The sequence below is a fragment of the Drosophila biarmipes genome, chromosome X, assembly GCF_025231255.1.
Source record: "Drosophila biarmipes strain raj3 chromosome X, RU_DBia_V1.1, whole genome shotgun sequence".
NCBI lineage: Eukaryota > Metazoa > Arthropoda > Insecta > Diptera > Drosophilidae > Drosophila > Drosophila biarmipes.
Genome location: NC_066611.1, coordinates 12,142,635 through 12,168,754, shown reverse-complemented (window position 1 = coordinate 12,168,754; position 26,120 = coordinate 12,142,635). Strand labels below are relative to the sequence as shown.

Below are 26,120 nucleotides of genomic sequence, written 5' to 3'. Positions count from 1 at the left end.
AGATTTTTGAAAAAATTTTATTTTTAGCAATTAAGAGAGGAAAATCTTGTCAATTTGGCATATTTTATTATAAAAAAAATAATCGTACTCCCTGCTTAACGTGCTTTTATTACTAAATATATTATGCAGGTTTTTTATATTTTAAATAAAGTATTTTTCCCACCGGTCACACTTTTCCAACTGTCCGAAGTCATGACTGCCTCGAAACCGCATATTTTGATTATAGAGCCCTTCTACGGGGGCAGTCACAAACAGCTGATTGACACACTGATCGAGGGTGGGTTGTGTGATACCCTATTTATTCCCTTAACCACAACACAAATTTGCAGGTCTCCGCGAAGAAGACTATGAGTTGTTCAGCCTTCCCGCCAAGAAATGGCATTGGCGTGCTCGTACCTCCGCCCTGCATTTCTCCCAGCTGATACCCCTCGATCACAAGTACCAGGTGCTATTCGCCAGCTCCGTGCTCAGCCTGGCCGAGCTGATTGGCGTCCGCCCGGATCTGGGAACCTGCCGGAAGATCGTGTACTTCCACGAGAACCAGCTTATCTATCCGGTGCGCGAGGTCAAGCAGCGCGACTGCCAATACGGCTTCAATGAGATCCTAACCTGGTAAGCCCCTACATCACATACCTCTCCATACCGCTCTACTTTTATTATAACACATCCCTCTCAGCCTGGCCGCCGACTTAGTGCTCTTCAACTCCCAGTTCAACTGCACCTCATTCCTGGATAATGTGCAGCCCTTCCTTAAAATCCAGCCAGACTTTAGGATAAAGCAAATTCGGGAGAAAATAGAGAAGAAGTGCCAAGTGCTGTACTTCCCCGTCAAGTTTCAGCGATTTCCCAACAGAAGGGACGGCCCAAAAGAAGATAATCCTGATCCCAGGCAAGATCGGGAGTGCCTCCACCTCATATGGCCACATCGCTGGGAGCACGACAAGAACCCCAAGTTATTGGCTGAGGCGCTGGACGAGCTCCATGGCCGCAATGTGGACTTCAAGGTGACCATATGTGGCGAGAGCTACCAGGAGATTCCAGAGGCCTTCGTAGACATCCAAGAGAAACTGGGGAGTAAGCTGGTAAACTTTGGTCACCTGGATCGAGAGCAGTATGTGAGGACCCTGCTCTCCGCGGATATTGTCATCTCCACTGCTGACCACGAGTTCTTCGGCGTGGCCATGCTGGAGGCCACCTACTGTGGCTGCTATCCCCTGGTGCCCAATAGGTTGGTTTACCCGGAGATCTATCCCAAGGAGAACCTGTACAACACCTCCAGCGCTTTGGTCAAGAGGCTCTACAACTTTTGTAGAAATCCCAGGGTCTTTCGCACGCAGCGCGATCAATTTTTTGAAACTTTCAGTTTCGAACGCTTCTCGGCACAGCAACTTGTGCCAAAATACCTGGAGTTCTTAAACGGAAGTATAAGCTAGGGATGCTTTATGGGAATCCTAACTAATCTGTGTATTTGATAAGAAAACCTATCAATATATATACAAATCATTGATTGTATTTCCTATGAGCCTGTTTTCCATTGTTATTTTATCTATGATTGTAAATTTCCTGACACAATTCCAAGTTTGTGTTGAAAACAACCACCTCTCACTTTAAGCATATTTATTTATTAAATATACGAAAAAAATGGGATACAATTGAAGGTGTGTGTAACCAATAATGCAATAAATGTAGTATTTAAATCATATTTTGAAATGCGTTGCTCATCAAACGAAGGAGTTATCAAATGTATGTGCAATTTAAGGGGTCGTACGTATCTACATAATTATAAAAATGATACTCGTAGAATTTGGGTGTAATACCTGTTATAGCAACTTGAAAAAATTATAGCGAACCGAAGCGGTCGAATGAGTTGACCAAACACTTTTGCTTCTCGAAGTTGAGCGAGCGCGGTATACAGGAAAGATTCTTGAGGCACGCATAGGCCTGCTCCTCCATGAATATTTGATCTTTGGTCTTGCCGCAGGCCACCCGAGCCCACTTCGGATCGATGACGTGATCGTAGGACAGCGCACCGCGGTACTTGTAGCTTCTGCGGTTGTGGAATGGTCGATTCTCCTTGCGGCCCTCGTCGAAGGGCAGATCCTGCTCGCTGCAGAGCGTGTCCTTCAGTATGTTGCTGGGCGACGTGAGAAACTTGCTGGGCGTCTCCGTTTCGAAGGGCTGAATCTTCTTGGCGTTGCTGCCGTTGGACATATGGTTGGAGCTCCATGTGGAGAGTAGGGATTTCCTGGCACGCTTCAAAACCGGCGACTGGGCATTGTTTTCGGTGCTAAACGAAGTGCTTTGGTCGCCACCAATCGTCATCTTGGAGTTGTTGCCATTTAGCGAACTGCTCAGATGCTCCTCGTGGATGATCTCAGCCAGATCTTCCGCCAGACTGGACGGGCTAGAGGGCTCGTAGCGACGCCCATCCCTCTTCTTGCCAATGGCAGCCAGGGCCTTCTTAAAAGGCGTTGGGGTCCGAGGTCCCAGTTGGCCTGAAATGGAGATGATCATGTTTTCATGGTTCTATGGAAAGTGTATATATATATAACTATACTCACTCTTGTGCGGAGTTTCGATGGATGAGGTCTCCAGCTCCTTCTTGATCTCCATGCCCACGCGATTGTACACCTTGGTCACTGGCGTGCTGGCCCGCAAGTTCATGTCCTCGAACGTGGTCAGGCAGGGCGACTTGAGGAAGTGGCTCGGCGAGAAGGGTAGAGCTTTGATGGGCGTGATGACGGGCGAGCCGGGCAGACGGGGCTTGGCGGCCTCCTCCTGGCCGAAGACCCCGTTCGATGGACCAGCCTGGAGGTGAGTTTCGGGAATGTTCTTGCGCGGCCGCTTCAAGATGTTCGGTGTTTGGCGCGGCAGCGACATCTTCATATTGAGGGTACCCAAAGAGCTGAGGTAATTATCGGTTCCCGAAGAATCTTGCGACTCGGTGAGCTCAGGCCTCACATTGTTTGCCTGCGTGCCATCGGCATTATCCGATTTGGGGGCTGGCTTGGCATCTGCTGTCTCCGTGGCGGAGGCCTTGTGCTGCCCATTATTATTATACTGCCCCTTGCTGACGCCGCCCGACTTGATGAGCGTTATGAGATGGGTTCGCGAACTCTTCAAATCGCTGCCAGATGCATTCACCGACCTGCGTTCGGCATCATATTTACGACGCATTGTTGAGTTCCAGTGGTTCTTGATAGCGTTATCAGTGCGGCCGGGCAGCAGTTTGGCTATCTTGGCCCACTGATTGCCCAGCTCGATGTGGGCCTGGTAGATGATCTTGTCCTCCTCCTCGGTCCAGGCCGACTTCTTGATGTTCGGATTGAGGTGGTTGTGCCACCGCTCGCGGCACTGCTTGCCGATGCGCCCGTTCAGGTAGCGGGCGATGAGGGTCCACTTCTTGGGCCCGAAACTGCGCACCAGGTCGATGACCTTGTCGTCCTCGTCCCGCGTCCAGGGACCCTTGATCAGCTCGGGGTTGAGCACCTTGGCCCAGCGCTGCTGCAACTGCTGCTCCATGCGGTCCTTGAAGTGCGGCCCGATGAGCTCCCAGTTCTCGCCGTGCTTCTCCACCAGCTTCTTGAGCAGCACGTCCTCGGATTTGGACCAGCGCTTGCCGAAGCCGTAGTTGGGATTCACGGCCCCAACACTGGTGCTGGTGCTGGTGCCAGTGCTGCTGCTGCTCTTGTTCTGACCCTTTTGGCCGGACGACTTTGGGTCCGGCAGGGAGACCTCCAGCGGGCAACCCGAATCGACATTGCTGTGGGGTGTGATCAAGGGCGACTCCTTGCCGCCGTCATGGGTGTCCTCGGTCTCCGAGTACTCGGACTCCTCGGAATCCGAGTTGCCGTCGTAGGCCAACAGCTCCTCGCCGTTCTCACTGCTGGCACTGGCCATCTTAAGTTCTGGAGTACGATATATGGCTGTGGTTCGTAAAGTGTTGCTGGGCTAACTCTGTTTGCGCGGCGAGCAGAAGTGGTAGATCTCGGGATCGGACTTCTCCGCGCGCCGGAAGTAGTGAACGTCGCGCTTGCAGTACAGGCACTTGTAGGGGTGATTGCTAGAGTCGCAATTGTGGCGGTTGCCGTGCGTGTAGACGTAGTGAGCGCAAATGTCGCTGAAGGAGAAGCTCTTGAATTGCTGGCGGCAGGTCAAGCATTGGACCAGTTCACCCTGGTGACGGTGATCGCTGCGTAGTATTGGGTGCGTCGCATCGTTTTCGGTGCGATCGAAATCGAACTGTTCGCTTGGCGGCCGAATCAGGATTGGATTCGACTGCGGACTGACGCCAATTGTGCTCTTGATTACCTCGAGGTTGCAGTTATTGGGGGATCTGTCCATGGGCATGCTCAGCCATCCAGAATTGTGATAAACATGCAGGGTGAAATGCTCTCACTTCACGACACTCGTACACCTATGCCAAACATTATGCCCTATGTAGCTTATATTTTGGGTGTAAAACTAGCAGCTAGATCGCTTGCACATGCATATGGGTGTCTTTAAGTCACACTCCCACCATTTCGGGTGCCAACTGTTGCTCTAAATTTACGCACTCTTCGATTTTTTGTCCAATTATTCACGTTTTTACACTGGAATTTCACGGCGTCGTATCGTTTATTATTTCAAAATTCAGTATTTAGAGTGACCTTTCGACAACCATCGGCATTTGCCCTGAAAAACGATGGAAGCCGTACTAGAAAAATACCCGTTTGATACAAAGACACGTTTCCACTGCAGCAACTTTCGATTTCGCGTCCGATAGCAGGGTCGTTAGTTTCGATAGTCAGCGTTCGCTTCCTTGTGGCACTAGCAATTTTTCAGGATATATTTTTCTGGTTGGATCTGTAATTCACATATCAAATGATTAAAATATATTTTTAAATTACCTATTATATATTAAAAATTATCAAAACCTTTATTGAGTATAGCAGTCTATTTGTGGTGGTCTACCAATATATTTTATATATTTATAAATTCAAAAACTGGATACTTCCTTTTAAACTATGATATTATTTCATAACTCTTAAATTTAGACATTCCTTCTTAATTTAGACATATACGAAATAACCGAAAAGAATTTTATTTTTACTTGAAAAATTACTTTTTTCGTGGTCTTGTTTTGAATGTTTGTTTTCTTTTTTGATCCACGGTTTAAAGCTTGCATTTTTATAGATGTATAATTTAACACCCTCATTAAAACAATCACTTCAAGGTGTCACAGAAAAATGTATTTAATAAATTACCTAAAACTCAAAATGAGTTCATTTAAGGTGTCCCTAATTTGGAATCCCCTGGATTCAGCACTTGACGTACATTAATATTAATACGCGAATCGGAAATATAATTCGAAAAAGGAAGCCAAAAATTGGGCTGCCCCACATTCTGAAATAAATCCATATCCAACAAATGTGATCCAATATTAGCATCATCGTCATTTTCATTTATCAGGGTAGAAGGCAAAAGAGACTGGATTTTAATAATACGGGGAACGGCGTGATAACATAGACGTGACTCCTCTGACATTATCATAACGTCTCCACACCGAAGAAAGACTGCGGAGGGTTTTTCTTCCAAGGTCCTGCCTCCGATTAAAAATATTGCGGTCTGCCCAAAACTGTAAAATATATATTTAAAAAAATTAAAGTTAAATCAAAGAAAACTTTTTTAAATTACCTAAACGAGAATAGCGGGGCGGATTTATTGGGCTCGGAGTGATCCGTATGGCCCGATAAAGTACTTCCAACCGGATAATAATTTACTATTGCAGCTTCCGGCTTAAAATCACTGTAGCCTAAAGTGGACGCAAACATTCGGCACAGATTGCCCAAATCTTCTGGGAACTGTGACTGCATCTGCTCGTCGTAGTGTTTTGTGTCCCAGTTGTGATGATATCCAAAAGTGGTCCAACGCATCCCCGATTTTATCCGTTGGAATTCTTCCCCATCGCTGCGCAGATTAAGCTGTTTCCACCAGTCTGCTCTTACCGAATCTTCGAAGAGTCTTTCATTTAAGTTGACAATGTTTGGGGTCCTTGGATAATCCCGTAAACAGCGAGCAATCCAATAACGCCGGCCTCGCTCTGTAAATGGGTTCCGGATAATAATAATACCAGGATGATGAGTAAGTGCGTAAGATCGCCAGTCATCCGGCGACTTAATGCCAGGCATCATCTGAATATTGCTTGCATTGCTGATATCTAAGCGTTGAACATTCTGCGATAGTAAGAATAATGATAATTCCAATATTAAATTGCATGTGCAACAGGTCCAGTACTTACAATATCTTTTTTTTGATCGTTTTGCCTAGCCTCAATATCATCTACATTAATCACCTCCGTTAAGTCGGGACTACTGGTTTTCGCCTTGTATTGCTTAAAAGCTAGCTTAAACATAGTTAATAAATAATATATACAAAATAAACAAAAAATATACAATTAACTACGGGTAGTGTGACTGCGTTTGGAGAGATCTGAAATGCTAATCAGCACGTTAGAAAATCATGATTGGGGATGGAAATAAATCGATGTCAAGGCGGCCGGCCTTTTCTTCCAGATGTTTGGGGAAATTTATCATCCAAATGTTGTTTACTTAAAAGCATCATCATATAAATATTTTGGGAGAGTATTTAAAACCTTTGTTTCTCTTCAGTGATTCATTTGTGACTGTGTTTTTTCGATATTCATCGAACCCAACGTATCATATCGATATGTGAAGAAGATTAAATTAAAGAGATTTCGTTTTCGGCTGTTCTATTATCATTTGATAACTCTTTTATTAGCAATCGTTCAATTTTTTATTGTAAGTGTCACGAATCTACTATTAAACATCCCTTAAATATCGTATCAGTGGGAACAGCATAAATATCGAAAACGCTTATTTATATCTGGTAAAAACAAAATAAGTGGCTTCAAATTAAATTTCCTTAAAAAAAAATTAAATCATACTTCTTCTATTTTAAAACTTGAAAGATTGGTTTCTAGTTTGAAAATTAAAAAGGATCCACACGTCCCCCGCACGCAGTGTGAACGCGCTGGTCCCCAAATGTGTATCCATGCTATCGATGACAGGCGAACACATCGATACTGCTTCCTTGCACCCTTAATTTGTTTCTAGGTGTTGGCTGCCAATTGTAGAGTGCAAATGAAAAGTTACAGATTGGTGGCTTCGTTAACAAAATTTTCAGTTATTTGTGTAGTTGAAGACGGGAATTTGTTTTGCGTATAAAAAGTTAACACTGCGTGTAAGTAGCGTTTGGTCGTCGGCCAGGCACTGTCCGGTGAATGAAAAACTTAAAGAAAAATTACTGATCTATGGTAATGTGTGTGTATGTGCTAAAAGAAAAAAAATTTTCATACTCCTCGACGAGTGGGGAAACTGCATTAGTCTCCGAGTATTTTCCGCCTACATATACGACTGTCGGGGGGCGCAGTAACAAACCGAATTCGATTCGAAAACGAGTGTTTCCACGGCCTGTCCCAAAAGTATCCGTATCTGAGAGATATATTCTGTGTGCCTGCCTGCCCGAACGAAAAATGTTCAACGTTTAAAATTGATTATTTTTTTTTTTTTATACCTATTTCCTTCCCACTCTTTGCCATGCGTGCGCTTACGGGGGCGCCATGGGTGCGAGTGCGACGACCACTCGTCGCGACTGTTTTTGTCTCACCGCCCGCTCTCTGAGACTTCTGACCTGCTTTCGCCGCCGCGCTTCCAATGGCGCACGGCGCGCACCCACTGGTCGTGCTCCTCGCTCCAGTGGCGCGGCCCCCCGAGCGCCGCGGTGGTGGTGCAAAAATTGCAATTTTGGTGTACAAAAAAAGCAAAAGGAATATATCCCGTATCCCACGGCCAACGTCCAGCACGGGCGAGCAATTCCAGCCGTGAAATCGCATCGCAGAACGCGTTTCGCGAAACTATAAACCACAAACTCCCCCGGGCGGCCCCAGAACACCTCTGCCATCTTGTTCCACCCACAAGATCTCGTAGTTTTTTCTCTCTATAGTATCCACACTTTGTGCTATCCCAGTAATCAGACAGAAAGCGGAGCGGAGCGGAAGAAGCAGAGAAAATCCCCTTCAGGAGGTCCCCGTCCCCTGCCGAGCCCCAAAAACATAGTATATTTAACGTGACCCACTCCCCTGCCGGGATCGCAAACCGAACAACCATATCTAGCAAGCGAAAAAGTTAGGAACCCCAAAATAAAAAAAATAAAAAACCCAATTGGCAGGGCAGAAGGACGTGGACTTGAGCGTCATAAGGCGCGACCAGTAATATTCCATAAGAAAAAACTAAAAACCTCAACAAACCGAACTCTTGCAGAACACAAGTTCATGATTAATCCATGCTAGAGAGAGAGAGTGCACAAAATAACCGCCGTATGCAAGCGTGATCATCCCAGGCTTCTCCTCCCGACTAAGCTACTGGCCAGCTTAAAAAACCAAGCGTAAGTACGACCACATCCTTGCGATGCACTTGCTCTTGCCCGGGAAGTCTCTACATTTGTTTACCTCTCCCCCCGCCGGGTGTATGTCGCATATGCCAATAGCACATCCAGCGAGCGAGTGGAACCAGGATCTAGTTGAGACAGAGCCGGCTAGAGCCGAAACCGCATCGGAAACCGAGCATCCGAGCATCCGATCATCCGAATATCCGACAACCGACTAACCGCATCCTCCAGCCACCAGGCCATCCCGTCTGCCCGCCACCAGCACCACCGCCACCAGCAGCAGCACCACCACCAACGATCACAAGATGAATGAACTGGACAGCCTGAGGCAGGAGGCCGAATCGCTAAAGAACGCCATACGGGATGCCCGGAAGGCGGCCTGCGACACATCCCTGTTGCAAGCGGCCACCTCGCTGGAACCCATTGGCCGTATACAGATGCGCACCCGCCGCACATTACGCGGCCACTTGGCGAAAATCTACGCCATGCACTGGGGCAACGATTCGCGGAATCTCGTATCGGCCTCACAGGATGGCAAGCTGATCGTTTGGGACTCGCACACCACGAACAAAGTCCATGCCATACCACTGCGATCGTCGTGGGTGATGACCTGCGCGTACGCACCATCCGGTAGCTATGTGGCCTGCGGCGGCCTCGACAACATGTGTTCAATTTACAACCTAAAGACGCGCGAGGGCAACGTCCGGGTATCCCGCGAGCTGCCCGGCCACGGTGGCTATCTATCGTGCTGCCGCTTCCTGGACGACAATCAGATCGTGACCAGTTCCGGCGACATGTCGTGCGGCCTGTGGGACATCGAGACGGGACTGCAGGTGACCTCGTTTCTGGGACACACCGGCGATGTGATGGCCCTCTCGCTGGCGCCCCAATGCAAAACGTTTGTGTCCGGCGCGTGCGATGCATCGGCCAAGCTCTGGGACATACGCGAGGGCGTCTGCAAACAGACCTTCCCCGGCCACGAGTCCGATATCAATGCGGTGACATTCTTCCCGAACGGACAGGCCTTCGCCACCGGCTCGGACGATGCCACCTGTCGACTGTTCGACATCCGGGCCGATCAGGAGCTGGCCATGTACTCGCACGACAACATCATATGCGGCATCACATCGGTGGCGTTCTCGAAGAGCGGACGTCTGTTACTAGCGGGCTACGATGACTTCAACTGCAATGTGTGGGACACGATGAAGGCCGAGCGGTCCGGCATCCTGGCCGGCCACGACAACCGTGTATCCTGCTTGGGCGTCACCGAGAACGGCATGGCGGTGGCAACAGGATCGTGGGACTCCTTCTTGCGCGTCTGGAACTAAGGCCACACCACCAGACCGGGCAGCAGGCAGCAGGCAGAACAAAAACAAAAGAACATAAACATAAACGTAAACGTAAACAGAAGAAAGCGAAAGCGAAAGAGAAAACCAAAACCAAAAACAACATGAAAATGGTAAAAAGAACTTCAAAAATGCATTAAAGGGTGGGGTGGGGTCAGGTCAACGGTTGCGCAGTCTGCGGATAGTGTTTCGCCCATCATCCCATGGTACATTGTGATCGAATGTACGCGACGATGGTGACTCGGTGTTACCTCTGTGGTTAAATATTAATTGAGTGCCGGACGTTTTGAATATGTGTGGGCGCAGCTAGTTGACTAGAACGTAGACCACAACAACAAAGAACTTTATATACAACATTATTTATATTGCTATATACTTATTAACTAAAATTATACAAAAAACAAAACAAAACGAAAAAAAAAACCACAAAACAAATAAAAAAAAAAACAAGAAAACAAAAAACCGCAGACATACGCAGCAACATACAAATAGACATACACACGCATACAAGAATATTATTAGTGTAAATGGAAAATTGAAGAAAAACAAAAGCGAGGAAAACGCAGAAGGCGCAGAAAACCAAATGGAAATGCAGTGGAGACGAGCAACGTTTGGGGCCCGCTGAAGATAGTCAGTTGTTTAGTCAGAATTCCGGTTACAGCTACAGTTTAAAGCGTACGTAAATTAAACTTAGTTCCAATCGCATTTCACTGTGGGGAGGTGCAGCCGCAAGCTGAGGGCCGAGGGCCGAGCATCCCGGGGAGTCCCCGGCGCACGCCAACATCGCATCAGTCGGTCCGGCCAGCGAGTCGTTTGCACCTTGTAAAAGCTAAAGTAAAAGTAAATGGACAAGAGAAAGATGGTATCATTGTAATCATGTATGTCAACCAGTAAAATACATATTCTTTTGCGTATAATACATAACTTCAGAAGTGTGGATCCTGATGAAATGACGGGTGGCAGGACGAAGGAAGTCAAATAAAGTTAAAGCATTTAAAAAAAATTAATGAAAATCACGGCAAAACAACCTAAAGTAAATGAAAAGAAAACAAAGAAAAACGAACAAGAAAAAGGAAAAAGAAAAAACAAAAAAATTGCGTAATAAACTTTATAAATCAAGTAATGAAAACAAAAAAAAAGAAGAAAGTAAACAAAACACTATAACAAATTTTTGTCTTATTATGTTTAAGTCCCTAATTTATATACAAACAAAAATAAGAATGATTTAAATAACATATATGTAAACTATGCATTAGTGAAAAAAGTGGAAAACTATTTATATATAATATGATGGCCATATAAGCTATAACAATAAATTGAAAACACCTTTAAATCTTATAATACATTTATAAATGTTTAACAAAATCTTAACAAATACATTCATAGAATTGCGGCAGTAAGGGCATTAAACCATTGAACCATTAAGCATTAAGCATCATGCAAATAAGTTGAGCATTTCACCCTCTCGCCACACAATTGATACGATGCGATACAGTTCGACTTCTGTTCACCCAATTCTCCCCAGTTCCCGTGAGGTGCATGCAACACACATATGGCTTATGCGCGGTTCGAGGGGCACAGAGCGATTGTAGAACAACCAAAAACCAAGCTTGTATTGTGAGAACACTGATATTGTCCTGCTGTCCTACGAACACACTGAATCGTCAAGTTCTTATCTACTTTTGTATGTTTTGTTATTTAATTAATTTTAAGCGGCAGCATAGTTCATTGAAAACTGTAATAAGCTCGGCTCTAGTTTATTGACCTTCTCGAAGTATTCTCCCGTGTAACCCTGTGTATCCCGGTCCGATAGGCGAATAATTGTGATCTAAGGCGCACAGCAGATTCAGGCAACGATGACGAGCAGTCCCCCACACCAAAGTAACGATAGAAACCAATCAAAACTCGAAATCAACATTTAAAACGGACAGAATTGTGTACTCTAGCGAGTCTTGGCGCTCGATCATGTTGAACCGAATATTCCTATGTATACATATGTGTTTATACTATTGGTAGGCTTGCAGCAGCTCTGCAGCTCTGCAGCTCTTGGCCATAGATGGACTTACTTACGTTTAGTACATTCTGGACATTCTAAACTAATGCTGTTTCGAGAACTATGAACTATGAAGAGAACCACTTTGTAACATTTAAATAATAAAGTATAATAAAACATACGATAATCCCATTGTTTGACTTGAACAAGGAGCAATCCGAGTCGATTGAGTGCTTTGCCAGAGCTAGAAACGCGCCAGAGTGAGTCCATCTAGGGCTAGTCGTAGCAATTGCCCACACGATACACGCACGAATTACGAATTGTCGGGAATTACTAGCAATTTTGTACTCCAGCCAGTAAGTTAATCAACGTATGTACTTTTCTATCACAGCCCCAGGGGGCGCAGAGCGACGTGTTATTTCTTTTTTAAACGTTTTCCTTTTTTTTTTTAAGAGTACTTTGTTATTACGTAGAGCGCGCGCAAACCCTCAAGTATGTTAATATCAGAACCCCTCTCTATGTACGTGTGTTTCCGTGTAAATTTAATTACGTATACGTTATGTTTACCCATATGTGTATTGTAATTTAATTAATGTTTTATTTGTCTACCTAAGGCCTAGGACCGGCAAATCGAACGAAATGGTTTATTTGTAATTAGTCACTAACATGCATTGAAGCACACAGCCTGTCAACCAAACCAATTGAAGTTTAATGAAAGTAAAGCAAAACATGGTCATGTAATAAACACACATACAACATACATATTTGAATGAAAACTGAAGATTACTAACATTAATTTATAATTTGTGTCATAGCCGTCAACTCAGCGTTATATCTAGAATAAATAATAAAGAAAATTGTGTTAAGCAACTGCTGCATACATATATCATTTAATGTGCGGTGCCCACAGCACAAGCCGAAACCTTAACTAAGCGTTTGGTCTGTCAGGAGTTCGGGTTAAAAAAAAAAAAAAGCTGGCTTGCTGTAGTCATACATTCTATGCAGCACAAGACTCTTGGGTTTTGGACCTCCTATTCGAAAGTGTCTCAGGAACACCCTTCTCTTAAATATCCTAAGCTTGCCTCACTAAAAATTAAATAAAAATAAATAATGTACTTACTTTAAAACTGGTTTAGTTTCCATTTTTGTATTTGTTTATTTCAAAAGCGTAATATTTGCTTTGTTTATTTTACAATTTTTAAAATTCATCATACATTATTTTAACCTAAGTAAATATTTAATCTTTAGTCTATCAAATGATCTATCTCATAGTTATTACTGGTTTAGCTTCCATTTTTGTATTGTTTTTATTTCAAAAGCGTAATATTTGTTTTGTTTATTTTAAAACTTTCAATATATTCGTAATACATTACTTTAACTTCTATAAATATGATCTATCTTATTATTATTAACTTATGTAAATATTTAATCTTTAGTCTATTAAATGATCTATCTTACCACAATAATAATAATACCACAATATTAATTTAATAATTTAGTAAGGAATTAGAGGCAGACAAATAGGGTTATATTTACGGGTTCCTAAAACTTTTAGATATCTGCATTCTATGAAAGCAGTGGGATTCCGTAAATGATAGATAGCCTAGTTCGGGTTGTGACGTCAAGGAACTTGCACTCTGTAACCGGGTTTCTAGGTTACAAAGTCGAGGTAGAATTGAGGAGTGAGGCCACTTCTTAGGTGTCATATAATTGTGTCAAGAAGCTCCTTGAACTGTTGTTGATGATGAGCACCACAGCTTGAAGACGGCAGCTCCCACGACGATTTACTAAGATCTTATAGGTTCACTCTGGTAAGATATATAAGTTAAGATAAATAAAAAAAATAAATTAAGATTCAAATTTGTCTGAGTCAATTAAAAAGTTAACATTGAAACTTTAAACTATCATATATCATATCAAGAAAGACGTTTATAAATTGAAAAATGTTGGACTAAAGCGGCAAAGAAAACCAAAAAGTACGCTTCGTCAAAAAGGGACGGCAGTTATTGACCCACCCTTCTTCATGTCATATCCAAATAAATAACGCTTTTAAAAATGTCATCCCCAACGTAAAAGCTATAATTTTAAATTCCCGCCAGAAAAAATTAAAAATCATATAAAATGTTGCATATATTTTACATACATCCTTTTGTTTACATTTTCATAGTGAACCCCTAAATTGCCACCGTTATATCAATAATTTAGGGTTGCACGGGATAAATATCGGCTCAATATCGAGAATCGCGCTTTTGCTATCGATAACGAGGCAATACACTGGCCCATTTGTTATCGCACTGGGCGAACAGCTGTCTTTTGTTTTGGTTTGTATAATAAATATAATTCAATCAGCAATCAGCACAGACGGCACAAAATAGATACTAGATACACATGCTTTAATTTGAATTATATTATATAAAATCATGGGTTGAGAACAATGTTGATTGGGGGGAAATGAGCCCGATAGATGGCGTTTTCTCCGTTTTCAGAATATTATACATAGATGCTTTGGAATCCTTCGGAATAAATAGAAGCAATTAAAAATTGTCTGATTTTATATAACAGAAAAGTTTGAATGGAACTCAAGAAACTTTTGAAAGCCGATAAGGCAAGAATATAATATACTACTCAAGAATTCACGGTATATGTATTATGTTTGACCTTTACCAATGTTACATTTAAACTTTTCCACTACCAATTACATATGTCACATAGATTAGATTATGTTTAAATGTTTATTGCAACTGTTTGTATACATAGAAATCACAGCTGAAATTGATGAAATTTACATTTCAATTGAGATTTCATAACGAACTCATTGAATTTCGGTTTTGATGGTCCATGGAATTTGTGACTAATACTGTGCATTACAATAGGAAATCAGAATTCATGAAATATAGTGGTTGAGTTGAGCTGTCAGGTGTTTTTCCACAATTCGAAGGGATGATAAAAGCTCTATTGAAATGGAAAGTTAAAAATGAAACGGAATATGTGTATGTTCAGATGCACACAAATATGTATTTTGAAGAGGGTCTTAATTAACAGTAATAAATGGTTATGAATAATACTCCATGGCCTGAGATAAGAAAATGACATATGTACACACAAGGAACACTCATAGGTATGACTAAAGAATAGAGAATTATTCAATTTGGAGAGTTCTTTCTTAGTAGGAATACAAACTTTAGTTACAATTATTGTATGCCCATTTACCTATGTACATCTGTACATAATTTCCAATTGATATTAATCAAGACATGCTTATGTTTGTATGCTTGTGCCTGCTTACATATATACATGCCGGCAACCAAACTTGGAGTGTATGAATTTTCATATGTATGTATGGATGTACGGATGTGCAGTTTCTAAATTCGCATGCTCTCTCCAAGCTCAAAAAAGCTCAGATTCCAGCAACAAAATTGAGCAGGTAAAATGGAGTGGTCACAAAAGATAACACAGCAAGCATTTTTTGAATTAAAATAAAAGCTATCTTAAATATGTATATTTAATTATAAAAATTAGATGTTAAATAAGTTTTTTATGGCCTTTTAAAAAACATTACAAAAATTTGCATAACATAACAAACCTTGTTTGAGTAACAACTCTCTTATAAAATTATTGGTTATTAATAATATTTTTGTTTAATCCCTTTCCTGCTTATTTATTTTGTATTATTTTTATGTTATTTATGGCAATATAATAATATATAAATTTCTTTGAAGCCCCCATTGAACAGCTCTCCGAAAATATTATGATTGCATCTTATTTTTAAACAATATCTTGAGTTAAAATATTTTATTTGGGTTTGTTTTATAGTTTATCTATTCCAATACTGAAATTGTTCTAGAACACTGCAAAAGTACGACCACTGGGTAGCACTGAGCTTTGGGATGAGAGAGCCGAAAGCTCTTTTTATTGCGGCGGTTTGACACGCACGTCCTTCATCTGACTTTGAAAATTTTCTCGCCCGAGTTTTCGCCCATAGAAAGTGCTCAAAATTTCTCAGCCAGCACAGTCGATTCCTCGCTAGCAAGCCGAAAGGTAGTGGAGCTCTCCTCTTGCAAACCTTCTTTCCTGCCAATCTCTATTAACTGCATTTACTGATATATGTGTGTACTGTGCCTTCCAGATAAACAAAGAAGTTAACCATGTCGAAGATCGGAATTAACGGATTCGGACGCATCGGTCGTCTGGTGCTGCGCGCCGCCATCGAGAAGGGTGCCTCCGTGGTGGCCGTCAACGATCCCTTCATCGACGTCAACTACATGGTCTACCTGTTCAAGTTCGACTCGACCCATGGACGTTTTAAGGGCACCGTGGCCGCCGAGGGCGGCTTCCTGGTCGTCAACGGCCAGAAGATCACCGTTTTCAGCGAGCGCGACCCGGCCAACATCAACTGGGCCAGCGCTGGTGCCGAGTATGTGGTCGAGTCCACTGGCGTCTTCACCACCATCGACAAGGCGTCCACCCACTTGAAGGGCGGTGCCAAGAAGGTCATCATCTCGGCCCCATCCGCCGATGCCCCCATGTTCGTGTGCGGCGTCAACCTGGATGCCTACAAGCCCGACATGAAGGTGGTCTCCAACGCCTCGTGCACCACCAATTGCCTGGCTCCCCTGGCCAAGGTGATCAACGACAACTTCGAGATCGTTGAGGGTCTGATGACCACCGTTCACGCCACCACGGCCACCCAGAAGACCGTCGACGGACCCTCGGGCAAGTTGTGGCGTGATGGACGTGGCGCTGCCCAGAACATCATTCCAGCCTCCACCGGAGCTGCCAAGGCCGTTGGCAAGGTTATCCCAGCCCTCAACGGCAAGCTCACCGGCATGGCATTCCGCGTTCCCACGCCCAATGTGTCCGTTGTCGATTTGACCGTGCGCCTGGGCAAGGGCGCCTCCTACGATGAGATCAAGGCCAAGGTTCAGGAGGCCGCCAACGGACCCCTGAAGGGCATCCTCGGCTACACCGATGAGGAGGTGGTCTCCACCGACTTCCTCAGCGACACCCACTCGTCGGTGTTCGATGCCAAGGCTGGCATTTCGCTGAACGACAAGTTCGTGAAGCTGATCTCTTGGTACGACAACGAGTTCGGTTACTCCAACCGCGTCATCGATCTGATCAAGTACATGCAGAGCAAGGATTAAGCACGGAATCCAGAGTAATACCCATCCGCACAATTTGAAAGTTAAAGTTAGAGGAGGCGGTAGAATGGGGTGAGACACATCAGAAATGGATCAGTAATGGATCACATAATATTAATATTGCTCCCCGGCGGAGCATCATGTATGCGCTATGAAATATGCTTCTGTTTTCGCTCTTCAATTTACCAGCCACAAAACAAAAAAACACATTGGAAAAGTTTAAATACATACATCCATATACACATAAATATGTTTACTGTTGTTGAATAAAGTTTCACTCTGTGTGTAGTTGTAAAAAAAGATATTTAAGTGTTTAAATACTTATTTTGACCTTTTCGTTTGAAATGCGTAACAGGAAATCAAAGTACAAAAGCTAGATGTGTATATTTTTGACAGTTTGTGGAAATTTCAAAAACCATCATCGATTTTTCGTAAAATATTTATTTTACATAATTTCATCGATTACTGGAAATGGAATTTACATGAAAACTTTTTTAAATACATCATTAAGCATACTTGATTTTTAAGTAATAAAAAGGAAATACGTGCTTTAAAGTTGTCATCCTTTTAGAATACCAACCAGGGGTGTTTCTAGAAGGATTGAAATATACTTGAGTTATCGATACCTGTACCTCCAAAAATGTATGTATTCCGTGTGGAAAACTTTTCAAGTAATCATATCTGATGGACAAGTTTCTGCTAATTGAATTCATTGAATTAAATGATTTAAAATTGTTTTTTTTTAGCCCCAACGTACGTTATGTTTTTTGTAATAATTTTAACTTTAATAATATTTTGATTTAATTTTATTATTAAATATAAATAAAGCTTAAGCCAGCTGTTCTCATAAGTAGAAAACGCAGTTTTTTCCCGTATCAACGGCAGTTTTTCCTTTTCAATGGGTATCGATAAATACCACTTGGTATTTCGGTACTTTATAAAGTACTAAAAATACCATCGAAAGGTGCTAGGCAAAATGGGCTAAAGCCCGATAACAGCCGTTTATCGATGAACGTCACATATACCGAATTATGTATACTTTTCAGTATATAAATACCGAAATCGCATCGCAACTGGCATGGCATGTAAATAAAATAATCAATTGACGAAACGCTAAGATAAAATGTGAATTATTGAACATGCAAATGTAGCAACTGGACCCAAAGCATCGTAACAGGCGAAGACCATTGCAACCCGATAAGTGTGGGCTAAAGTGGTCGAGTGAAAACGCGTTAACTTGTGTAAAACTGGAGTGGCGAACAAAGAGTATGTTTCCCCGAGTGATTTTGTGTATGAGGTGGACAAATTTTCACCAGCGAAAAATAAAATAAAACATTCGTGCGCCCCCGTAAAAGACGGAATCTAGAATTCTCATCTTACGTATGTGCAGATAGTCTGTATACATATTGGTATATATATGCGCGTACATATGTAGGTGGGAGCTGTGTGTGCGGAACCCATTTATAATTAATAATTCGAAACGGTGTCAAAACACCTCGGATACCGTCGTTAATGTGGAAAAGCAGCTTTCGAGGCACCTTGAAGTGTACTATTGGGATGCAATGAAATTTTAATAGATGTCCCGTTGCACATGTGCAACAGTGCGTTTCTCTACACATATGCCCGTCTATTTTGGTATATGCACATTTAACATTTCAATGTTGTCCCTGAACGGGTCGCCCGAGGTGTTTTCCAATTGAGAAATGGTGAAAAGCGTTCCAAAAAAAACCCTTAAAAGAGTGTGTATTTGCCTAAACATACCAACTATTTGTAATGTACACATGCACATACATATGGGACGTTCCATGTCGTATTGGCAACTTTGTGTGTACATAAGAGAGTGTGTATGTATGTACATATGTATGTATGATGTATTTCGTGGTTCCGAGAGGAACGAAATAATAGAATGCAAAACGCTAGTTTCGGGGGTTTTAAAGTGTTTCGGTGATACATTTGTTGGAAATATCTGTATTGCAATCCGTTTGCGTGAGATAGCAATTTTTTTTAAGTGAAATACCTGGTTTCTCAATAGTTTAACAATTTGTTTCGTTTTCGTTCAGTTGGAATGTCCTATTTACTCCCGAACGTACATACAAACATATGTGGGTCAATGTAGACAATGCTCGTGAAGACTATGTACATAATATAGCGTTGTTTGTTTTGTCGGTATGTATGTACACCCGTGTCCAGCCATACGTATGTGTTGATGCAGTATCTTCCGAATGCTATCTCGCAGGTTACAGCACTGTCCCTTAGCTTGCCCCGCACTTTCAAGGCTGAACTGCCCAGCCTCCGCGCCTCCACCAGCCAGGAAGAGCCCATCATGAGGGAGTTCTGAGAGCTGCGGGACTTCGGCTTGCCAATCGGTGGGCTAATCAGAACGGAAAACATTGGATCTCGAAGACTGAAGGCAGGAGCACAGGTTTGTACCGAGTGATAACCAGGGACTTCTTGAAAAGGTTACTTAATCTGCCAAAATACATAGGTATTCCATGTACTGCACATAGTTGCGGGGGCGAAAAGGCGTGGTCAGCATATGGAACAACCATGAATTCCCAGTATTGTCCTGTATTTTCCTACACTTATCCAATAGGAATTCTCAAATCCTAACATTTTCCTGACATTTTTCCTTCTCATGCCCATAGAAATTCTGATAACTAATATTTTCACGCATAAGAACCCATTTTTTGTATATATGTAGGCATTCTATAATTACTCTATCATTTTAACTCTTATCCCATATAAATTTTAATATCATATAGCATTACTCATTAGGTTATCTTGGCAAATTAATATTAATATATGGAAAACAAATTATATCTGCGCTCTAATATTATAGATCATATGATAGCTTCTGGTTTCTAGAAACTGAAATACAACCTCTTTTCAAGTAAAATATAAGATAGGCCCACAAATATTTCCATTATACCTACGAGAAACACTTATTTTTATTTTATTTCAGATAAATCTGTCAGGTGTTATCATGTCCACAGGAAAATACCTTTATCTCAAGGGATCCAGGAGTTTGCGGTCCCCAAAGCTGAATTTATAAAATGCACAAACAAGGTACTTGGCAATCAACAACCATAATTCGCACTTTCTAACCCTACCATTATTATTTTCACCAGAATCTGGTTGTTAACAACGCGCTTCTGCAAGAAAACCCATTTATACCGACTCTATAGACATGAAAGTAAAAGATGTAAAGCCGCGTGCACGCCCTGCATAAAACCATAGACACCCAAGAACCGCAGTCAGTTTAGTATTTGGCATCCCATCCGGATAGCACTCAGCATGGGAGCCAACACGTCGAGCAGCAGCTACCCCACGGTGGCCTCCTCGGGCGGCGCAGGCAGTGGCAACTCCAGCAGCTCGAACGGCAACCTGTCGGCCATGCCCGTGGGCATGGGCGAGATGTCCGGCGGAGCAGGTGCTTTCGGCAGCAGCAGCAGCAGCTGCGGGCCCAGTGGGAACGCCGGCGGAGCTCCGGGCATCGTCATCAGCGGAGCACACTACCACCGGGACCAGAGGAGGAAGCGTGCCACTGGCTTTGCCACCCTCAAACGCAAGTTCATACGGCGGCGGCGCTCCTCCAAGGCCTGCGATCACGCCCGCGTGCTGCGCGACTTCGTCTCCGATTGGGCACCCGTGGAGCTGGCCGCTCTCTGCGAGGAGTTCGAGGCCCTGTCGGCGCTGAGGGATTTGTCGGTTAGCAAAGCACAGTCCTAGAGTCCCTTAATAGATCGTTTATTAACCCAAATTCCCCTACAGGTGCAGGCCGAGCTGGCACGACCGCCGGCCGCCACGTTCAAGCAGGACCTGGCCGCCATCTACGAGAAGAACCTGTGCACCGATTGCGACCTGGTCTTTCGCGGAACGATATTCTCAGTCCATCGTGCAATTCTATCGGCACGCTGTGTATACTTTCGGGACCTGCTGGCCGGATGTCCTGGTTTCGGAGCGCGCATCTGTCTCGAACTACCCACTTCGCCCATTGACGTGCAGCTCTTCTCGTCGCTCTTGCGCTACCTATACACCGGCGATCTGTGCCCGCACGATCCGAACATAGACATTGGCCTGCTGCGGCAGTTGGGCAAGGATTTTGGCACCCCCAATCCGCTCGAGCACGATCTGCGCTATCTGCTGGAGACCGGGGACTATGCGGACGCGGCGCTCGTCTTCACGGCGGACGGCAGCAACGACTATCTGCGGCAGGACTCGGGCACCTCGGAGTACGGCTTCCGGCCGAAGATCGAACTGCCGTGCCATAAGGCGATCTTGAGCGCGAGGTCACCCTTCTTCCGGAACCTGATTGCGCGTCGCACACGCAACATCGACGAGTACGTGGAACGTTCGCTGCACGTGCCCACACGCATCGTGCTGGACGAAACTGTTATACCAAAAAGATATGCGCGCGTGCTGCTGCAGGCCATCTACCTGGACTCGGTGGACTTGACATTGATTTTGCGCGGCGTGGGATCGGGCACGTCGGCTGGCTCCCTGGGGGAGGTGCACGCCCTCACCAATACGGGACGCGTGCGTCCCACCACGCTGGAGGAGGCCATGGAGTTGTATCAGATCGGTCGTTTCTTGGAGCTGGACATTCTGGCTCAGGGCTGTGAGGATTTGATTCTGGAGTGGCTGTCCATTGAGACGTTGCCCACGGTGCTGAAGTGGGGCTGCCAGCCCTACGGCTCCGCCTGGGTCTTTCGCCAAGCCTGTCAGTATTTGCGCGAGGAGTTCGCCGCCGTGAGCGCCTCGCCGGTGTTGCACCAACTCGATAAATCTCAGTTAATACATATTCTGCACAGCAACTTTCTGCAGGCCTCCGAGCTGGAGGTGCTGCAGGCCGTGCTCAAGTGGGGCGAGCAGGAGCTCATCCGCCGGATGGAGGATCGGGAGCCGAACCTGCTATCCCACACGGCCCACTCGGTGGCGCGCAAGGGGGTGAAGAAGCGCGACTTGAGCGACATAGAGCTGCGTGAGATACTCTCGGAGCTGCTGCCGCTGGTGCGCATGGACCACGTCCTGCCGCCGCACTGCGAGGTGCTCTGCCAGGCCATTCGCCGCGGCCTGGTGAGCACACCGCCCTCGCACATGATCGGCGACGATCGAGAGAACCTACGTATCAATGCCTGGATTCGCGGCGGCAAAAACCAGGGGCTGTACGTGCGGCCCCGCCTCTTTATGCCCTACTTCGAGGAGGTCAAGGCCCTGCTGGAGGACCGAATGTCCTCGTCCCACCACCAGGTGGAGCTAATGCGCATGCGCCGGTGTCGACACCCACCCGACATACCGGACACCCTGTACATGGTGTCGCACATGAACTCCAAGGCGAACAGTGATCTTAGCACCGTAGAAAACCGTAGTACTGATGGAAACGTTGATATATTAGTGGGCGCCGCTGTCATACCACCGCCAGACAACCAAACCCTCCTGGCGATGCGCAAGCGGGAGCACAAGCTGCGCCAGTCGCCCATGTGCCAGCGTGCCCTGCTGCTGCCGCTCTCGTCGAAGAGCGAAATCGATCGGCAGATACGGCTGCGCGTGGTGAGGGAGTTCAATCTGCCCGACGAGGTGTCCGACCTGCTGGAGATCGCCCTGCAGGCCAATCCGGGCCGCAGCGAGGGCCATGCCGAGGAGGCGATGGCCACGACGTCGCAGAAGGACGACCCTCTGCTGGAGGACGAGGATCAAAGCCCGCCGCCATCGCCGGCGGCCACTTGCTCAGTCTCGCGACACACCAACGTGGCGCCGTCGTTCCTGTCGCCCATGGGGGGCGGCGGCGGCGGCGGCGGCGGCGGCGGTGGCTCCTCCGTGGCGTCGTGCGGCACCGACGCCGCCCATCCGTGCTACAGTCGAAATCTCACCTTCCCACGCCACCACTCGAACGGCCTGATGGGCGTGGCCAATGCGTTTGGCTCCGGCTCGGGTCCCACGCTGCAGTGCAGCTACTCGCGCCTCTCCTCGTCGGTGCACCAGCGCAACGACCTGCCGGCCCTCATCACCGAGGGCGACTTCCGGTTCCCCCACGGCAATGGCCTGGGGCTGGACATGGGCGCCGAGGGCGGCGCCTGCGGCCTGGACGCGGCCAACAGCCACCTGTCCGAGATGATGCCCGACGTGGCAATGGCCACCGCCTCGCTGGGCCAGCTCCACCTGACGAACAACGGGGCTGGCTGCGGCGCCGGCAACATGGGCGGACGCGCAGCGAGCAGCAATAACGACATGTCCGAGAGCTTGCAGTTAGATCTAGGCGATGGCCCGAGCCCCCACATCATTGGAAGTGCTGTCGGTTCCATGACCCTTCGAAACATACAGGTGAGTCGCTGTCAATCCCCGCCTTTTTGCCCTAACTAAGTCCCAAATTGTCTGATCCCAAAGCACCAACTGCCAACAAACAACTATCACCACTTTATGCAGCGCTCGAACTCGCCCTTCGAGATCCTGCGGCAGGGCCAGCCGTCGCCAACATCACATCCACAACATTCCGGGACATACAATTCTGGACCACCAAGGTTTTTATAGAGATTTCGAGTGGCCCCCGATCACGGGCATTATTTTAGCATGCCTTTCTAAATAAAATCCGATACAATTAAAACTAAAATCTAGATAAATAAAACAAACTACTAAATAAATGTCAAAACGATACCCTTTCCGATGATCTATCAATACATAATATAAGCTGGAATAAGAAGAAAATATACAATTTTCCTGCAAAACGTTCTTAAAAATGGACTTTCGCTGTGGTTGTGCGAGGCTGGTGGGCACAGTTGTTGTAATTCGAAAAAAAATCCATAAAAAGGTAAGTGTTCCACGTCCTTATTGGGTATAATAAAATATTATTCAATATATTTTTTGGGATTCAGATTTTGCTGAAAATACTAATTTTTTAGTGGTTTTTCAAGCGATGTTTTGACAAATCAAGAAGTACAGCTGAAAGACGATACATTTTCTTTAAAGTGATAGGGATCGTTAGCAAAGGAAGCCAGCCGCTCAAAACGGTCGATCTTTTAGCTGTACGTTTTCATTTGGCGGAACTTCGACTGAAAAACCGGAATAAAAATCGGGTTTTTGAAAAAATCGTATTTTGCGAATAAATGAATGTTCAATGTTCATTACAGATATATAAATTCACATTCTGAAAATCGTATTTTGCGACATTAATAGTCAATATTTTGCCTGCTGTAATAAAAATAAAGTCAGACTGAGGAGTGTCATACCTCGTTGAGCTCGTTGTTTGATTGCCAATTAAACCTGCAAATTACAACCTTTGAAATGTTTTGCTCTTACAAAAAATGCGAAGTAGTCGGATTCCGTTTCAGGCAAGAGGCGTGGGAATGGCTCCTACTTTTCCAGATCCCCAGTTCTTAGAATCACTATAAGATATACCCACCGAATACTAAATATTAAAATATACTACCAATACACATCCTAAGCTAAATGTATTATATATAACTTATATGCTACTTAAAATAGAAGAAATATTATTGTGAATGCTGGCTGATTACTTTTTGCATATTGGCTATGATCTATAATATGTATTTGTGTACATATATGCATTGCATAATCAATTAATAGTTAATAATTAACCACTGCTTTTAATTGTCCGGTCCGAGAGGTACGCACATATTTATTTGCTTGAGTCCATTAACAATATGATTTTTTCTTTTCTGATTCAAAGTATTTGGTTTAGCTTAAGGAATAACTAAAAATATTTTATACACTAAGGTACATACCTGAAGACGTTTTCGATGCTCTGGAGTCTTGAATGATGACACCTCCGTATATATATCCAGTAATCATTGCAAAAGCTCCATATCCATGCATATTTATCCAGTGACTTGTCCAAAAGCACACAATCCTTCGCAGGAACTTCCGGTCAACTGTTTTTCGAGTGACCATGCCATCCATTTCTACTTAGAACTAGAAGAAGAAGAGATCAATTTGTTATTAGCATATCAATGACGTGGCCAATTGTAAGATTTATAAGTATTACATAACAATAACTTGCTTAGTTTATTTATAAAACATAAACATTCAACGTGTCTGCAGTTGTAAGTTGGATGTTTAATGTTGTATGTTTAATGTTGCATGTTACATGTTCAATGTTACATGTTACATGTTGATTACAATGTTGCACATCGAAAGTTGCTTAAGTTCACCTTTAGTGACGACTATAAATATTTAATTAACACCTGAATAGGGTTCATACCTGGACAGGATCTTGATGCACTGCATCCTGGAGTCCAGTGTCACCTCCATATTGTCCATTCATCTGTCCAAAAGCACCAACATACACACACACACACACTCGCCGGAACTTCCGGTCAACTAGATTTTGGGGTGACCATAGCCCACAGGTCATGCATTTTTGAGCTAGAACTGATTGGGAATTATAAGCTCCCACCGAAGTAATTAATTTGTAATTAACATTTTCGATGACGTGGCCATTGTAAAATGTAAATAATATTGAATATTTTTATAATGTAAAGTTATTTATACAACGTAAACATTTAACATGTCTTACGTTGTTAGTTGTATGTCTTTTGTTCAATGTTACATGTTGAATATAAACTGTTGAGTTTTGCATGTAAGTATAACTGAATAATTGTATAATTTCGTTTTCAACAATAAACATTTTACATATTTTAAGTTGTAGTTGGATATTTTATGTTGAATGTTACATGTTGAATATATGCACCCCCTAAAAAAATGAAAAACATTTTCAGAAATTAAATATTAAATATTTCTTTGAGTGATGGGGATCGTTAGCAGGGGACACCAGCTGCTCAAAACAGCCGGTCTTTTTGCTCTGCGTTTTGATTTGGCTAAGCTACGATCAAAAAACCACTAAAAAAGAAGAATTTTTCGCCAAAATCTGAATCCCAAAAAATCCTGATGCACCCCCTTACAAAAAATAATGAAATAATTTTTTTAAGCTAGCAACTATCTGTAAAAATGTCACATGCTGTTACTAACGTTGATTATTTCTTATAGCTGCAAGGGTATACAAACTTCGGCTTGCCGAAGCTAACTTCCTTGTTTCTTTTTTTTTTATTTTTCACATATTATATTAGAGCAAAAATTCAACATTTTCCGAATTTAATGCCAATGAATTAAAAATTAGACTACGAGTTCAACGAGGTATTGCATTCGAAATACTGATTTTTAAGGGCGCGCATGGGTAAA

General features: G+C 44.1%; 7 protein-coding genes and 1 long non-coding RNA gene across 14 annotated transcripts; 4 read left to right on the top strand and 4 right to left on the bottom strand.

Annotated features, from left to right (window-relative positions):
* The first annotated feature begins 162 nt into the window (after positions 1-162).
* On the top strand, positions 163-1,702 carry LOC108025848 (glycosyltransferase-like domain-containing protein 1-like). Its single transcript, XM_017096511.3, has 3 exons — positions 163-277; positions 330-612; positions 677-1,702. The coding sequence occupies exons 1-3, from the start codon at positions 193-195 to the stop codon at positions 1,431-1,433; spliced, it is 1,125 nt and encodes a 374-aa protein (XP_016952000.1). The 5' UTR covers positions 163-192; the 3' UTR covers positions 1,434-1,702.
* LOC108025847 (myb protein) lies at positions 1,603-3,900 on the bottom strand. The gene is made up of 2 exons (XM_017096510.3): positions 2,562-3,900; positions 1,603-2,495 (listed from the first exon to the last, which is right to left on the bottom strand). Exons 1-2 carry the CDS (start codon positions 3,898-3,900, stop codon positions 1,840-1,842), a joined length of 1,995 nt encoding a protein of 664 aa, XP_016951999.1. The 3' UTR covers positions 1,603-1,839.
* A 51-nt stretch (positions 3,901-3,951) lies between these two features.
* On the bottom strand, positions 3,952-4,661 carry LOC122818610 (uncharacterized). Its single transcript, XM_044092917.2, has one exon. It carries the CDS (start codon positions 4,348-4,350, stop codon positions 3,952-3,954), a length of 399 nt encoding a protein of 132 aa, XP_043948852.1. The 5' UTR covers positions 4,351-4,661.
* Positions 4,662-5,209: 548 nt separating this feature from the next.
* Positions 5,210-6,627, bottom strand: LOC108025625 (nucleic acid dioxygenase ALKBH1). The gene is made up of 3 exons (XM_017096160.3): positions 6,281-6,627; positions 5,677-6,215; positions 5,210-5,617 (listed from the first exon to the last, which is right to left on the bottom strand). The coding sequence occupies exons 1-3, from the start codon at positions 6,392-6,394 to the stop codon at positions 5,269-5,271; spliced, it is 1,002 nt and encodes a 333-aa protein (XP_016951649.1). The 5' UTR covers positions 6,395-6,627; the 3' UTR covers positions 5,210-5,268.
* Positions 6,628-7,093: 466 nt separating this feature from the next.
* Positions 7,094-12,657, top strand: LOC108025803 (guanine nucleotide-binding protein subunit beta-1). The gene is made up of 3 exons (XM_017096447.3): positions 7,094-7,242; positions 8,322-8,445; positions 8,548-12,657. The coding sequence occupies exon 3, from the start codon at positions 8,754-8,756 to the stop codon at positions 9,774-9,776; it is 1,023 nt and encodes a 340-aa protein (XP_016951936.1). The 5' UTR covers positions 7,094-7,242; positions 8,322-8,445; positions 8,548-8,753; the 3' UTR covers positions 9,777-12,657.
* A 117-nt stretch (positions 12,658-12,774) lies between these two features.
* Positions 12,775-25,258, bottom strand: LOC122818599 (uncharacterized). Of its 3 annotated transcripts, none has more exons than XR_006368093.2 (3): positions 25,144-25,258; positions 24,668-24,854; positions 12,775-13,595 (listed from the first exon to the last, which is right to left on the bottom strand). It is a non-coding gene; the product is annotated as an uncharacterized LOC122818599 (long non-coding RNA). The 3 variants fall into 3 exon arrangements; XR_007766000.1 differs by lacking the exon at positions 12,775-13,595 and adding an exon at positions 24,436-24,601; XR_007766001.1 differs by lacking the exon at positions 12,775-13,595 and adding an exon at positions 24,436-24,596.
* LOC108025871 (glyceraldehyde-3-phosphate dehydrogenase 2) lies at positions 15,695-17,230 on the top strand. The gene is made up of 2 exons (XM_017096543.3): positions 15,695-15,825; positions 15,914-17,230. Exon 2 carries the CDS (start codon positions 15,933-15,935, stop codon positions 16,929-16,931), a length of 999 nt encoding a protein of 332 aa, XP_016952032.1. The 5' UTR covers positions 15,695-15,825; positions 15,914-15,932; the 3' UTR covers positions 16,932-17,230.
* LOC108025841 (BTB/POZ domain-containing protein 7) lies at positions 17,986-23,586 on the top strand. Of its 5 annotated transcripts, none has more exons than XM_017096503.3 (7): positions 17,986-18,194; positions 18,989-19,094; positions 19,165-19,350; positions 19,891-19,994; positions 20,057-20,636; positions 20,700-23,249; positions 23,313-23,586. In XM_017096503.3, exons 5-7 carry the CDS (start codon positions 20,223-20,225, stop codon positions 23,454-23,456), a joined length of 3,108 nt encoding a protein of 1,035 aa, XP_016951992.1. In that variant the 5' UTR covers positions 17,986-18,194; positions 18,989-19,094; positions 19,165-19,350; positions 19,891-19,994; positions 20,057-20,222; the 3' UTR covers positions 23,457-23,586. The 5 variants fall into 5 exon arrangements, with proteins under 5 accessions (XP_016951992.1, XP_016951995.1, XP_043948782.1 ...); XM_017096506.3 differs by having other exon boundaries at positions 18,989-19,098; XM_050890538.1 differs by having other exon boundaries at positions 17,995-18,013.
* Positions 25,259-26,120: the final 862 nt, after the last annotated feature.

Bases quoted from the DNA above. Each gene is read 5' to 3' on its own strand.
- LOC108025848 (XM_017096511.3), top strand. From the start codon at position 193: ATGACTGCCTCGAAACCGCATATTTTGATTATAGAGCCCTTCTACGGG. The intron at 278-329 runs GTGGGTTGTGTG...ACAAATTTGCAG, and splicing joins GATTGACACACTGATCGAGG to GTCTCCGCGAAGAAGACTAT. The intron at 613-676 runs GTAAGCCCCTAC...CATCCCTCTCAG, and splicing joins TTCAATGAGATCCTAACCTG to CCTGGCCGCCGACTTAGTGC.
- LOC108025847 (XM_017096510.3), bottom strand. From the start codon at position 3,900: ATGGCCAGTGCCAGCAGTGAGAACGGCGAGGAGCTGTTGGCCTACGAC. The intron at 2,496-2,561 runs GTGAGTATAGTT...TCTCCATTTCAG, and splicing joins CATCGAAACTCCGCACAAGA to GCCAACTGGGACCTCGGACC.
- LOC122818610 (XM_044092917.2), bottom strand. From the start codon at position 4,350: ATGCCCATGGACAGATCCCCCAATAACTGCAACCTCGAGGTAATCAAG.
- LOC108025625 (XM_017096160.3), bottom strand. From the start codon at position 6,394: ATGTTTAAGCTAGCTTTTAAGCAATACAAGGCGAAAACCAGTAGTCCC. The intron at 6,216-6,280 runs GTAAGTACTGGA...TTACTATCGCAG, and splicing joins ACGATCAAAAAAAAGATATT to AATGTTCAACGCTTAGATAT. The intron at 5,618-5,676 runs GTAATTTAAAAA...TATATTTTACAG, and splicing joins GCCCCGCTATTCTCGTTTAG to TTTTGGGCAGACCGCAATAT.
- LOC108025803 (XM_017096447.3), top strand. From the start codon at position 8,754: ATGAATGAACTGGACAGCCTGAGGCAGGAGGCCGAATCGCTAAAGAAC.
- LOC108025871 (XM_017096543.3), top strand. From the start codon at position 15,933: ATGTCGAAGATCGGAATTAACGGATTCGGACGCATCGGTCGTCTGGTG.
- LOC108025841 (XM_044092847.2), top strand. From the start codon at position 20,223: ATGGGAGCCAACACGTCGAGCAGCAGCTACCCCACGGTGGCCTCCTCG. The intron at 20,637-20,699 runs GTTAGCAAAGCA...ATTCCCCTACAG, and splicing joins CGGCGCTGAGGGATTTGTCG to GTGCAGGCCGAGCTGGCACG. The intron at 23,250-23,312 runs GTGAGTCGCTGT...CTGATCCCAAAG, and splicing joins TGACCCTTCGAAACATACAG to CACCAACTGCCAACAAACAA.